The 14708-nt window shown below is 36.7% G+C and overlaps 1 protein-coding gene across 2 annotated transcripts in view; it reads right to left on the bottom strand.

Annotated features, from left to right (window-relative positions):
- The window catches only part of ARHGAP32 (Rho GTPase activating protein 32), a 197383-nt gene that overhangs the window by 92675 nt on the left and 90000 nt on the right, over window positions 1–14708 (bottom strand). For both annotated transcript variants that reach the window (XM_029957580.1, XM_029957581.1), the window contains 3 exons: window positions 13040–13132; window positions 11787–11909; window positions 10361–10438 (listed from right to left, as the gene is read on the bottom strand). In XM_029957580.1, coding sequence (XP_029813440.1) covers window positions 10361–10438; window positions 11787–11909; window positions 13040–13132 — 294 coding nt within the window. The remainder of the gene's footprint in view (window positions 1–10360; window positions 10439–11786; window positions 11910–13039; window positions 13133–14708) is intronic.

Here is a 14708-nt window from a genome sequence, read left to right as displayed (position 1 = left end):
AAAAAAAAAAAAAGAGAGAGCACCCAAATAGACAAAATCATGAATGAAGAAGGATCTATTACAACCAATCCCTTAGAAATACAAGCAATCATCAGAGATTACTATGAAAAACTATATGCCAACAAACTGGACAACACAAAAGAAATGGACAAATTCCTAAATACACATGCACTGCCAAAATTCAAATGGGAAGAGATAGAAAGCATGGATAGACCGATAACCAGGGAAGAAATCGAATCCGTTATCAAAAATCTCCCAACAAGTAAGAGCCCAGGGCCAGATGGCTTCCCAGGGGAATTCTACCAGACATTTAAAGCAGAGTTCATACCCATTCTTCTCAAACTATTCCAAAAAATAGAAATAGAAGGAAAACTTCCAAACTCATTCTACGAAGCCAGCATCACCTTGATACCCAAACCAGACAGAGACCCAGCCACAAAAGAGAACTACAGACCAATATCCTAAATGAATACAGATGCAAAAATACTCAACAAGATACTGGCAAATCAAATTCAACAGCATATAAAAAGAATTATCCATCATGATCAAGTGGGATTCATTCCTGGGTTACAGGGCTGGTTCAATATCTGCAAATCCATCAACGTGACCCATCACATCAACAAAAGAAAAGGTAAAAACCATATGATCCTGTCGATAGATGCAGAAATAGCATTTGACAAAATACAGGACCCTTTCTTAATAAAAGCTCTCGAGAAAGTCAGGATAGATGGAACTTACCTAAACATTATAAAAGCAGTGTATGAAAAGCCCCCAGCTAATATCATCCTTAATGGGGAAAAACTGAAAGCTTTCCCCCTGAGATCAGAAACACGAGAGGTGTGTCCACTCTCACCACTGTTGTATAACATAGTGCTGGAAGTCCTAGCATCAGTAATCAGACAACAAAAGGAAATAGAAGGCATCAGAATTGGCAAATTAGTCAAACTTTCACTTTTTGCAGATGACATGATACTCCACATGGAAAACCCGATAGACTCCACCAGAAGCCTTCTAGAACTGATCCATGAATTCAGTAAAGTTTCAGGGTGGGGAAGAGTAATGTGTGTTATATGGAAACCAATTTGACAATAAACTATTAAAAATAATAATAAAAGAAACAGCAACAATACAGAAAGTAATTTAAGAAAATTTACAGATTTTTATGATCCAAGTGGGGGAAAATGCAAGATTGGAACATGCTTATGTACTGGTCGCGGCTATACTATTATGTACTGTCGTGGTGAATGAGCACAATTTATCTAAATCTTGTATCTCTAGATTTCTATAAATTTTAAATCACAAGATGATCCACTATCATTTTTTCTACAAGGAGATAAGTAGAAGCCACTACTGGTTCATTAAATTACCACTGAGATCTATTCTTTGCCCAGTATACCTAGGATTTGATCTAAGCTCAGTTATTAAACAGTAGAATAACAACGGACAAGTTGTTTAACCCCCATGCTTGAATTCTATCATTAGCAAGAGACAATAATAGAACCTTCTGCACAGATTTGTAAGAATTAGAGATTAATGAAAAGCACTTAGTACAGCACATTTAAGAAGCACTTTATTTGTAGTATAATATAGTCCCTCTTCACTTGAAATTATTTACCATTACAAATCAAAATTTACAGTATATGACTTCCTGAAACTTAACTAGAGAGATAATACTGTGCCGCATTTAATAATGAGTAATGAAAAGGCACAGCTTTGGAAGCCGTCCCCAAATATTTTCCTTTAGAATAAAGAATACTTTTTTGAAAATAAGTTATTTAGAGCTATATTAAACTCCTGTGCTCTGGATCTTTTTATTGTCCAAGAATTGCTTCTCTGATATTTGTACAGAAAAACACTCACATGACATTTGGGGTAACTATAAAAAATACAGAGCTGATCCTTTACCATTTTGTGGCGAACTAAGATAATGTGAGCTATATAAAATTCCAACAGTCTCTAAGTTATTCTATCCATAAGTTTAACTTAGTTTTAAGGAAGATTTCCTAGGAGGAAAAGAGAACATTTGCTAATCTAGGTTTAATTTCTCCTTTTATCTGTGCACAGGATAAACGACAGGAGGCCGCTTGGTGGTTCTCACATTTTGTGCTGAATAATTATCTAAAGAACTTGGTAAAGTTCAGATTCCTGTCCCCATCCCCCAAGATTTGATTGGTAATACCTTGCTTTAACATGTTTCTCAAGTCATTCTGATGCTAGCAACTCTCAGATAAAACCCTGAGAAACTGCCTAATCAAACAATCCTCAAAGATATTAACGTTTTACATTTGTGTTCTATCTTTTACCAGATACCTTAACTTGTATTTCTAACAAACCTCTACAGCCAGCACAAAAGCTGCTGCCATTTAGTTTTAAAAATAAGAAAAAAAATTAGTTACATTGGTTGGTTGGGTTTTTTTTGATTTTGTTTTTGTTTTTTTTGCTTTTAAGTACATTCTATGATGAAACACTTCAGAAACCAAACGTAAAAGATTATACATTTTAGGAAACAAAGTACAAACAGATTTTAGAATTTCTATAGTTAATATAATTTCATACTTCCTACTCTGAGAAGTTTAAGAAAAGAAACAGAGTTCTGGTATAATTTAAACACATGGATGAACTAATCCTTTTGTTTCTACAGCTAGTTTATGGTCTAAAACAGTACACCCACCAAAATTTGGCAAAACACTAAACTTTATCAACCAGTGGCTGATTAGCAGTGTTTACCTATTACCTACAGCACAGAGTAAGCACTATTTCTGGTTGTCTGAGGAACACCTGCACCAGAATCACATAAATAAAAATATGGTCTTATATCCTGTCTCACTATCACTGAAACAGAATTTGAGGGCTTAGGTCCTGGAACTTTATATTTTAACAAGATCCCCCAGTGATTTTTAAGTACACTGAGGTTTGAAAATCAGTGGTGAAGGAAGAGAAGAAAGAATTACTGGTAATAGAAGAATGAAAATAGCAGCATAACACCATTAAGTATATTAATAAATCCTATAATTTGGACTTTATTTGCAAATTATGACAACAATGCAATAGCACTACACACTTATTAAAGTGGCTAAAATCCAAAAACCCTGAGAACTATCAAATGTTGGTGAGAATGCTGAGCAGCGTCATTGCTGATGGGAATGCAAAATGGGACAACCACTTTGAAAGGCAGCTTGGTAGTTTCTTACAAAGCTAAACATAGGCTTACTATATGATCCAGCAACTGCACTCCTCGGTATTTACCCAAAGGAGCTGAAGACTTATATCCACATAAAAACCTGCACATGGATGTTTATAGCAACTTTATTAATAACTGCCAAAAACTGGAAACAACCAAGATGTCCTGTAATAAATGAATGGAAAAATAAACTCTGGCACATCCATAACAATGAATATTATTGACAGAAAAGGAATTTTCAAACCATGGAAACATATGAAAGAACTTTAAATGCATACTGCTAAGTGAAAGAAGCCAGCTTGAAAAGGCTACATACTGTATGACTATATGATATTTTGGAAAAAGCACAACTGTGAAGACAGTAAATCATTAGTAGTTCTCAGGAGTTATGAGGAAAGAAGGATAAAAAGGTAGAACACAGGGGTTAGGGCCGTGAAATTACTCTGTATGAAGCTGTAATGTTTGTTGATACATGTCATTACGCATTTACTAAAACCTGCAGAACTATACACCACAAAGAGTGAACCTTAATGTAAACAATGGGCTATTGTTAATAATAATGTATGAAATTTGGTTATTAATTATAACAAAAAAGCAAGCCCCAAAATTATTTCAATGATTGTGGGGTAGGATATGAAACTGACATTCTGTACCCATGTGATTCTGGCTCGGGATGTGAGGATCATTAGATCCTCAGACAACGCTTTTAGAAAGAGTACTCATTCTGTGCTGTCTATAATCACTGCAAATCAGCTGGTGGTCAGTAAAGATTAGCATTTTGCCAATGCTATACAACAAATGTATAAAGTAAGAGGTTAATAATGGGAGAAGCTGCATATGTGTCTGTGGGCGGGGGGGAGATTATATAAAACTCTGTGAACTACCTGGTCAATTATTCTGTAAATTTGTACTAAAAAATGAGGTCTAATTATTCTCTTAGATAATAATAAAATAACGTCATAACCCAGCAACTACCCAGCATTAGTTCACAGCAATACACAAGAAAGGCTTCCACACTGAGGCCGGTACCTTGTCAGGCCTTGAGAGCTGGCCAGAAAGGAGAAAGCAAACACACGTGACTGCAACAAAAGAAAAAGCAGAGTCCGTGTAACACCACATGAACACATCGAGCTGAGCAGGCCTGCAAGTGGAGGGCCTGCATACTAACATCACATTTCCAAAAAGTTTTCTAGCAGTGCTCAGAGCATGACACTACAGAGTTGGCCTCCATTCTGGGAAGCAGTGGCCCACATCCTTGCTCCCCTTTACTCTCTCTTCTGAGAACAGTCAGCTCTAAATGGTCTTGATTTCCAGGAAAACTACTGGAAGCTACCTCAAGGTCAAGCCCAGCCCCTACACATTATTAGCACAGGCTTCCTGCCTTGGAGGCTCCTCCCCCATGGTCCACTGACAAAGACCAATTTATAGTGTCTATCTGTATATCTAGGATCAGTGAAGTTAGGTAACTGAGGTACAGGACATTTCATGTCTGATCTGTCTGCCCCAGTAATCTGGACATCCTGTCCTCAGAAGATACACACAAGACTCTGCATTCCAAAGTCATCTCATCCAGGAAACCTTCCTAGAACTCCCAGGGAGTCCTGCTGGGCTCTGAACCTACCATGCATTTAAGAGGCTCTTGCCTTCCTTGTCCTGCCTTGGGGCATGAAGCTCAGAGCCCAGAGGGCCTTCTGCCATGAATGAAATGAAGGGCCCAATACCAGCCTATGAGAATGAAGTGGGCCCCTTCAGATGCTGCCCAGCTTCCTTGCCACCTGAGGACAGGCTTTGGGGGGCAGAGCACCCATGGAGCAGCCATTCCCAGGACTCCTTCCTCCTGAACCCCTCAAATTCTCAGCAGTCATGGCCAATGCCTTTAAGCCACCAGAGGCCAAGAGGATAGCTGGCTCAGGTATGGCCCGGCTCTTTGTCAAGTCTGTATGAGAGAGTCCCTGAAGGGCCTTCAAACCAGCCCTCAAGGGCTGGTTGGCACTTATGATGGGCTGAATTGTATATCCCCCCAAAATTCATGGTAATGCCCTAACCCCCAGGATCTCAGAATGTGACTGTATTTAGAGACAGGGCCTTTAAAGAGGCAATTAAGATTATATGAAGTCATATGGGTGTGCCTATTCTAACAGATGTCCTTACAAGGGATGATTAGGACACATAGACACACCTGGGATGTGTACCCATAGAGGAAAGAGCGTGCGAGGTAATGGTAAGAAGGTAGCCATCTGTAAGCTGGGCAGAGAGGTCTCAGAAGAAACCAACTCTAACAACACCTTGATCTTGGACTTCCCTCCAGCATGCCTGAGAAAATAAGTCCCTAATGTTCAAGTCATCCAGTCTATAGTATTGTTCTATGGAAGCTATAGCCAACAAATATAGCACCTAATAGACAAATGAAGGAAGAGATGAACCTTAGAAAGGGAAGTACTTAATAACAGAAAAAAACTCACAGAAAGTAATATTTATGATTATTACTTGTACTCTGGATTAGTATCACCCATCTATACCAGAATATATGAAGTTCCAGGAATTCAGACACAATTTACATTAGAGAAATAAAATATTTCAATATTAGCCTTCTAAAGGAGTCACATAAAAAGCATTCTCGTAAAGCATAAGTTTCTCGGGGCACTCAGGCAGCTCAGTTGGTTGAGTGTTCGGAGGCTTAATTTTGGCTCAGGTCTTGATCTCATCATTCCTGAGATCATGCCCAAGTTGAGCTCCACACAGACAGCACAGAGCCTGCTTAGGAATATCTCCTTCCCTCTCTCTCTCTCTCAAAATAACCATTAAAAAAAAAGAAGAAGAAGAAGAGGAGCACCTGGGTGGCTCAGTTGGTTAAATGCCCAACTCCTGATTTCACCTCAGGTCATGATCCCTTGGTTTCATGAGTTCAAGCTCTGCATGGGCTCTGCACTGACAGTGTGGAGCCTGCTTGAGATTCTTCCTCTCTCTCTACCCTTCCCCTGATCACTCACTCTTCCTCTCTCTCCCCCAAAATAAATGAATAAAATTTAAAAAAAGAACAAGTTTTTCTAATGATTTTAGAATCTTAACTGGCTTTTAAAAATTAAAATTATAAAATAGCCTGTGATTTAATATATCCACTGTGTAAAGTAAGGTGTACTAGTAACCTAAACAAGTGGTTTTCCTGTAACAGTATTCATACTAAGGCCCCCTGGGATGCTGCAGGATGCCCAAGGGAGGCTAACCAGACATGCTCCGTGTGGCATAAGGGCCAGTGTGCCTGATTTAAACTAATGAGGGCAGCTCCATTGTTGCCTTTTCTCACACTGAGGCTCTTTTTTTTTTTTTGTAAACATTTTTATTTATTTTTGAGAGAGAAAGAGAGAGAGAGAGGGAGAAAGACAGCATGAGCAGGGGAGGGTCAGAGAGAGAAGGAGTCACAGGATCTGAAGACAGGCTCAAGGCTCTGAGCTAGCAGTCAGCACAGAGCCTGACACGGGGCTCGAACCCATGAACCGTGAGATCATGACCTGAGCTGAAGTCGGACGCTTAATCGACTGAGCCACCCAGGCACCCCTCTCACACTGAGGTTCTGTGTAAGACTCTGAGTAATAATTCCACTGAGTTAATATATATACACATGGGGTACCTGGGTGGCTCAGCTGGCTAAGCGTCCAACTCTTGGTTTCAGCTCAGGTCATGACCTCACAGTTCATGAGTTCAAGCCCTGTACTGGGCTCTGTGCTGAAAGCACAGGTGCCTGGTCAGGATTTCTCTCCCCCTCTCTCTCTGCCCCTCCCTGGCTTGCTCTCTCTCTCTCTCAAAATAAATAAATAAATAAATAAACAAACATAAAATATAGACATGGGAATACCAATGGACTAAGCCATTATTCTAGTTATTTCAAACTTAAAAATCAGCAATCTCATCTATAATTACCATATACATGGAATAAATTAAAATTATCTTCCTCTCTCAAAAAATATTTGCGTAAGGAAGGGCATCTGCTCACCATTTAAAAATACCTAACAAGGGTAGAGAACATCACAAATAGCTTGAAGAGGAGTTTTTTTTCCCAGATAGAATATATTAATCATCACAGAAAAACATAACACATGGTAAGTGCAATGCTTCCACCAGTAAAACTATATGCTTTACAGCCCTTAGTCGGTTCATCTTTACATCATTCTTTGCTGGTTGCGAAGGAAAGATGTTCCTTTTAATAGGGCTGAAAACTGATGTGGATAAAGTTAATAATGAAAGTTAAATGCAGAAATCATGGTTAGTGCTCCTCAGTCAATGGGATGGAGCAGACGTGAATTTGAGACCCTACTCCATCACCTACTGATTAGGCATGTTGGCTGTTTATTAACCCTTTCAAATTGTTTCCCCTCCATAAAAGGGGTTGGTAGCTTTGTGAAGATTAAAGAAAACATTGTGTGTGTAAAGTGTTTCGAAATACTTTGCACATAGCAGATGCTCATACATGCCTTCCCATTCAACCGCCCCCTGCAATAAACCATGAGGCACTCTTATAAATGGACACGTATTTAGGAAGAGCAAAGAAGGTTGAACTGTGTGGATTATTTCCTTACAGAACCGGACTCCTTTTTTAACAGCGACATTTAAAACTACTCCTGGTTTTATAGGTAACCTCCAATGCCCACAATCAACTCCTCTTCTCAAATGCATATCCCAACATGAACTAAAAAGAAGTGACTGCCCTTCCAAGACCAGTTAGGATGAAAAACAAACTGCAGTGACATATAAAAAATTTTCACTGTCAATCACAAAATCACAAATAAATACTTAAGTTTAAAAATCTGTTTTTAGTTTAAGTAATTTGTTTGGCAATAGGCTCATTTTTAACAATTGTTTATTTATATACTAATTTTTAAAAGAATAATCTGTTTAAGCTAGAACTAATTTGTGGACTCTAAATAAAAGAATTAAGAAGAGGGTGCCTGGGTGGCTCAATCAGTTAAGCATCTGACTCTTGATTTCAACTCAGGTCGTGACCTTGCAGTTCGAAAGTTTGAGCCCCTTGTTGGGCTCTGTGCCAAACTGCAGTGTGGAGCCTGCTTGGAATCTTCTCTTTCCCTCTTGCTCTCTGCCCTTTCCCCTGCTCATGCTCTCTCCCTTTCTCTCAAAAATGAATAAACATTTTTTTAAAGTTAGGAAGAGAAATCTATACTGAGCATTAGGAAGAGAAATCTATATCTAGCACAAAGTCAGATCTCAATAAATATGTCACATGAGAGAAGGGAAAACCTGCTACCATTTTTACAATAATATAATTAAAATGTTAAGAAGGACTAGAAGAATTATAAGTGGAACTCTCCAATTAAGAAGAAACTAAAGTACAAAGGAAACAGATGACTTGTCTAAGATTATAAGAAAGGTAGCAATATCAAGAAAATGACATAACTGACATTTTAAATCCAAATTTATTTTTTATTATCTTTTAGACCGTAAAGTTTATATAAGCTCATTTCCATGAACATGGAGAATTGACCCCTTAATAGAAAAAAAAAAACCTTAGTCTTCTATTTAGTTTTATATTTAATCAAAAGCACCAATTATGCACAGCAATTAAGATAAAGCATCCCAATTATACAAACAAGAAAATTTGTGGTATAATATGGATAAGATTGCTCTGGTCTTAATCATCAGATTAAATTGCCATGGATGCTTTTATAATAAAGTAATCAATAAAATTAAATTTGTAAAAAAAACAGATTAATTACACTTAAAAATCAACATTTTTGAGTGAAAAGTATGTATCAGGTCTGTTCTATGTACTTTATATATTTTATCCTCACACCTTTAATCTTTACTATAATCTTATGAAACAAATAGTCCTACTATCCCCATTTTACAAATGAGGAAATTGAGGCACAGAGAAGTAAAGTATGCTCAGGATAACACAGGATAAAACCAAGGCAATACGGCACCAAAGCCATGCGCTTAAGCACCAGGCTATCCTGTTTTTAATAGTCTGTATGATTATTTTTATAACAAAATATATTTTATAAAAACCTAATACTAGTTTCTGATTAATATGTAGTTAAAGCTCAAGATATTTATGTAACAGTTATTAATATTTCTAACTATATAACATGAGCATTTTTTTATGTAACATTTCAGAGACATTTAGTATAAAAAGACCAGAAAACTCCACAGGTTATACACTAAGGATATAATTTTAAGGCATTTTCAGGTGCTCTTCTACAGATAGTTTTAAAAGATAAAAGAAAACCTATATATCCTATGGAAATTGGTGTTAGTCAATCTAAAAGATGTCATTATCAGTTCTCAAATTATTTATTATTCAAGCTACATATAAAAAAAGAAATAAGATTGCTTTAGATTCTGTTGCTAGTCTGCAATTAACGTATTGTTTATATTAACAGTTATAACACATTTTTAAAGAAAAATATTGATCAAACTTAATTTAGAGATTAGAAAATATAGAACCACCTGGGTGGCTCAGTCAGTTAAACAGCCAGCTCTTGGTTTCAGCTCAGGTCACGATCTCACAGTTGGGGAGTTTGAACCCTTCATTGGGCTCTGCCCTGACAGTGCAGAACCTGCTTGGGATTCTCTCTTACTCCCTCTCTCTCTGCTCCTCCCCTGCTTGGGCTCTCTCTCTCAAAATAAGAATAAATAAAATTTAAAATATAAACATGTGAGGGGTGCCTGGGTGGCTCAGTCAGTTAAGGGTCTAACTTTGGCTCAGGTCATGATCTCACGTGGGTTCGAACCTCTGTGCTGACAGCTCAGAGCCTGGAGCCTGCTTCGGATTCTGTGTCTTCTTCTCTCTGCCCCTCCCCCACTTGTGCTTTGTCTTTGTCTCTCAAAAATAAATAAATGTTAAAAAAATTTTTTTAAATATGTGTGAATCATGATTGCAAATCAATATTAAAAGCAAGGCAGAGTCACAGGCCTGATAATCTAAAAGTGGTAATCAGACCTGCAATTCTGGTCATAACTTTGGTCATATCACCATTTAAAGAAGGAGATAAAAAAAACACAAGAGTAACTAGAAAAAAATTCCAACTCTAATATGCGTATATTTCTACCTCCACTGACAAAGTCCACTCACTGCCAGTACGTGTTGTAAAGAGAAATAAATATTACTGAAGAATAAAGAAAAAGCTTTTTTATTTTTTACTTCTTCACACCTTACTTGTTGCCTACCTGAAATCCATGCTTGCCTCTCCACCATGTGCTCAACACCTTTGGGGGCATGTCAATAACAGAAACAATGTCTCCCACCTACAAGAAAAAATTTAAGTGAAATATTTTTAGTCAAATTTTAAAACAATTGTTATACATAACAATTGAACCATAACAAAAAGTAAAGTACTACTCTCATTCTGTGGCTCATTATTTCTGGAAAAATGTAACACTTCCTTCTGTAAAGAATTTAATAATCTTGACCTGTAAAGAAGAGATCTAAAAAAAGGTAAGTTAAGTGGCTAATCTATGTGTAATAACTTCAGAAAGCCAGAGAAATAAATGGCACATGATTTTGAATGTCAGGCTGCATACCACCCCCTCCACTTCTGTTAAAATGCTGTCACTACTGCTACTGGGTGTGATCAGATCCACCTACAAGTTTAAAATACTCATACGTAGAACCACCACAACTTTTATGCACACACGTTAGTGAGTGCTGGCCATGGGTCACGTACTAGGCTGCGCACTTGATATATCTTATTGAATGATATATCAAAGGCCTAAAGTGTCTAAAATTACTTGGTTTTTCTTAGTAAGTATAAAATTTGACAAACTAGTGAGTTTGTACAATTTTTACAAAATCATAAATATAAAAATAATAGTTTTGAATATACTTAATGAAAATTATATTCTTCAATCAAAATAAGTGATTATCTCTGTGATAAAACATAGTTAAGTGCTTTAGAGCAATGTTACTGTGGTATACATATTCTTTTAAAATCTTTGTATATTTACAACTAATTTTTCACATCATGAAAGAGTCAATTTCACAAAGCCATATTTGGTCATAGACATGGCATCTTTTAAGCATACATCCCTCTATGTATGGAACCTAAAAATTTATACTATTTTTTCTTAAACTGAATAACTGTAAGAAAACTGTAAAACTGTAAGTTTTTTGTCTCTCACCACCCAGTATTAAAGGAAGAAACTTCACTCCCCTCCTTTTACATATGACTGAAAGAAATGTTCATTTCACTTTTCATCTACTCTTTAACCCAATCTTTGAACAGTGAGGAGAAAGTATCATTGGGTATTGTATTTAGGTATTAAAAACACAAAAACAGAACACTGAGACCTGGCTTTTAAGAAGGTCATGTAGACAAACAGGAGAACAATTATGATTCAGTGTCATAAATAAATGTCAGATGTAAGCTATGAGAACAGTTCAGAATGACATTCAATCTAGGCTATTTGGGGATAGCTAGTTGCATGGGGTAGGGACAAGATCAAGGATGACTTCCTAGAAGAAATGGAGACAGTTAAGCTGAATTTTCAAGGATGAGTACAATTATTAAATAAAAATGGATGTCATCCTAGGCTGAAAGACAATAGAGTATGGGAAAAGGGCCTGAGCTGACACACAGAGTCTCTAGTCATTTACCTCTAAAGTCAATTCGTCAGGGGCCCGAGCAGTGTACCTCTTGATAACGTGGGCAGCACCAACAGCAGGAGTGTTAATGGATGACTCCTCATGAACTAGAAGATGATTTCCTTTATTATCAATCTACAACAAAGAAATTGAACTATGAGAAAAAGATAGGGGACTTGCAAAAGTTTCACTATCTGTAAAAGATGTTCAATTTGATTTAGAGAAACCATAATCCAAAGAATCTCAAAAAAAAGAACTACTATTTATGGAGTACTTAATATATGTCAGTCATTGTGCTGTGCATGTAACATATGATTTAGTTTAATGCTCATAAATCTAAAAGATACTTAGCATCTTTATCATCACTTAAAGATGAAGATGCTAAGCTAAAAGAGCTTCTGTAACTTATGAGAAATTAAATACAATAAAACCTTGGTTTGCGAGCATAATTCATTTTGGAAATATGCTTGTAATCCAAAGTGAATTACTTGTATATCAAAGTAATCACTTCTATATCAAAGGAAATTTCAAGAACCATGAAATTGTGATCACAATTCACATTGATGATCACATGATGTTCAACATCACATACTACTCATATTGTAAGACATCGCTCATTTATTAAGTTAAAATTTATTAGAAATGTTTGGTCATCTTGTGAAACAGTCTCAGAACAAGTTACTTGCAATCCAAGGTTTTAGTATAATTTGTCCAAGATCATACAGAAAATAAAAGAAAAACCTATTATCTCAATGCAAGTTGGCCTAGTGCTGAATTCCATGTTCTTTCTACTTTCCATTGTGACTTCCAAATTTCTACTGGGAGGAGAGAATAAATACACAAATTAAGGAGAAATACTTAACATATTTTCTGGATACTGTATAACACTCAATGCTTAATCTTAAATTGGACTCTTCAAAAGGTTGTCTTTCATTCATAAATATTTGAAAAATATTTTCAGTTACTAAGGCAATTAAAAAATATATATATATATCTTGCTAAATATATACTTAATACATTAAAGACCAAATTAAGAGGTGCCACTGTAATTCACAAGACTTATTAAAATTAGTTTCTTGGATTCTCAAAGAAAGACATATTGGAGATAAAAAAAAATACTTAACATATCACATATCTATCCTTCCAAAAGATGATCCATTTCTTTGATTCCTGAAACCCGATAGCTATAAAAATTAAATTAATATTAAATTTCTTACGTTGACAATTCAAAAATAAATTTTGATAAGAAGTGAATTAGAAAATACCTCCATCCAAGTAAGGGCAGGTCCACAATTGATCTTGTTGCCAGCAATAGCTGAAAGGCGGGAGAGGTAAGCCATAAGCATCTGAGTGATGGACTAAAGAGAAAGAAAAGATTCAGTGGTAACTCGAAGTCAAGACACTGCACTCTCTATCCTAGTAACTGGTATAAACTGGTTGTTTCTGAGGGGAAAACTGCAGATTTTAGGCATTTAATAATTATAGGGAATTGTTCACAGAGGCTTAAGAGTTCCCAGAAGTGAAACCACTGGCACTTACATAGAAATTCCCTGTCTTGTGAAGAACTTTAACTGCTAGCTCCTCATCATCAGGGTGTCATAATATTATATAGCTTCTAATTTTATTGCTCTCTCCCTCTCATACTGAAAATGTAAAAAGATAATTACAGCAGAGACATAGTTGGTTTTTCTGCCAGTTTCCCCCTGGCTACTTTGAACCTCTCTAAGACATGCTGTAAGCTTCCAGACCTGCAGCTGCAGAACAGCCATGTTCACATGTGATCCCACACCATGAGTCTCTGGATTGGTCCAGAAATGTGACCAAACATTAGCTGGCCTAACAAGAGTTACTGTAGGAATTAGGAATTAAATTGCAAAATTTCAACTCATTCTAGCAGCTGTCTTTTTATTTTAAATTTATTTTTGAGAGACAGAGAGACAGCATGAGCAGGGGAGGGTTAGAGAGAGAGGGAGACACAGAGTCTGAAGCAGGCTCTAGGCTCTGAGTTAGCTGTCAGCAGAGTCGATGCAGGGCTCGAACCCACAAACCGTGAGATCATGACCTAATCAGAAGCCGGATGCTTAACTGATTGAGTCACTCAGGCAACCCTAGCAGGTGTCTTAAAAAAAAGAGAGATTAAAGACTTGGGACCTTTTAGTCATGGACATGTTCTGAGACAGCTGGAGAAAGAGAAAAGGAACAAAGAGACCAAGATGGGAATTGGAGATAGACTTCTAGATTTTCTGTGATACAAAAAAATCTGTGGTTTTAGGATTTTCCTGAGACCCTGTTCCTGTGTCAGTTCTTTCATGACTGATGATACCTCTATTTTGTCCTTCCTACCTACTTAATTGCCTTGAAATTACAGATTTGAAATGGCTTCCCCTCAGGACTTGAAATGTATCTGCACTATTTTCAAGCAGCTATTGAGTCTTAATGTCAATATAATTCTTGTTCTTTTTTTTTTAAAGCATGTTTTTTTCCACTCTGAAAGCTTTTTGGGTTCTCTTTTTTGGCTTTTTTAAATTTCACCACAGTTTCTAGATGCATGTCTTCTCAGTCATTATATTTAGCACTTAGTGGGCTCATTTGACCTGAAACATGCCTTTCTTTAGTTTTAGGGAATTTTCTTAAAATAATTTTTAGCTACTTCCATCTACTGTATCCTGCTATAACTCCTGGAAGAGGGAAGTAGGAACTTAAGGATCTATTCTCTGATTCCCAACTGTTCTCGCACAACTTTTAGCTTTCGTTCCCTCATGGGACTGTGTAGTTTATAAAGTTTTCTCTCCCAGCTCACTAATGCTCTCTTCATTTGTGTCCATTTTGCACACAGTCCAGCTCTTCAGGTTTGCTATGACTAAAATTAATTTAAATAAGTATACATTCATTTCTAAGATGTCTGACTTCTTTGTCTTTATAAAAACCTACTCT

Source organism: Suricata suricatta, chromosome 11 (assembly GCF_006229205.1).
Source record: "Suricata suricatta isolate VVHF042 chromosome 11, meerkat_22Aug2017_6uvM2_HiC, whole genome shotgun sequence".
NCBI classification, from domain to species: Eukaryota; Metazoa; Chordata; class Mammalia; order Carnivora; family Herpestidae; genus Suricata; species Suricata suricatta.
This window is presented reverse-complemented; position numbering and strand designations above follow the sequence as displayed.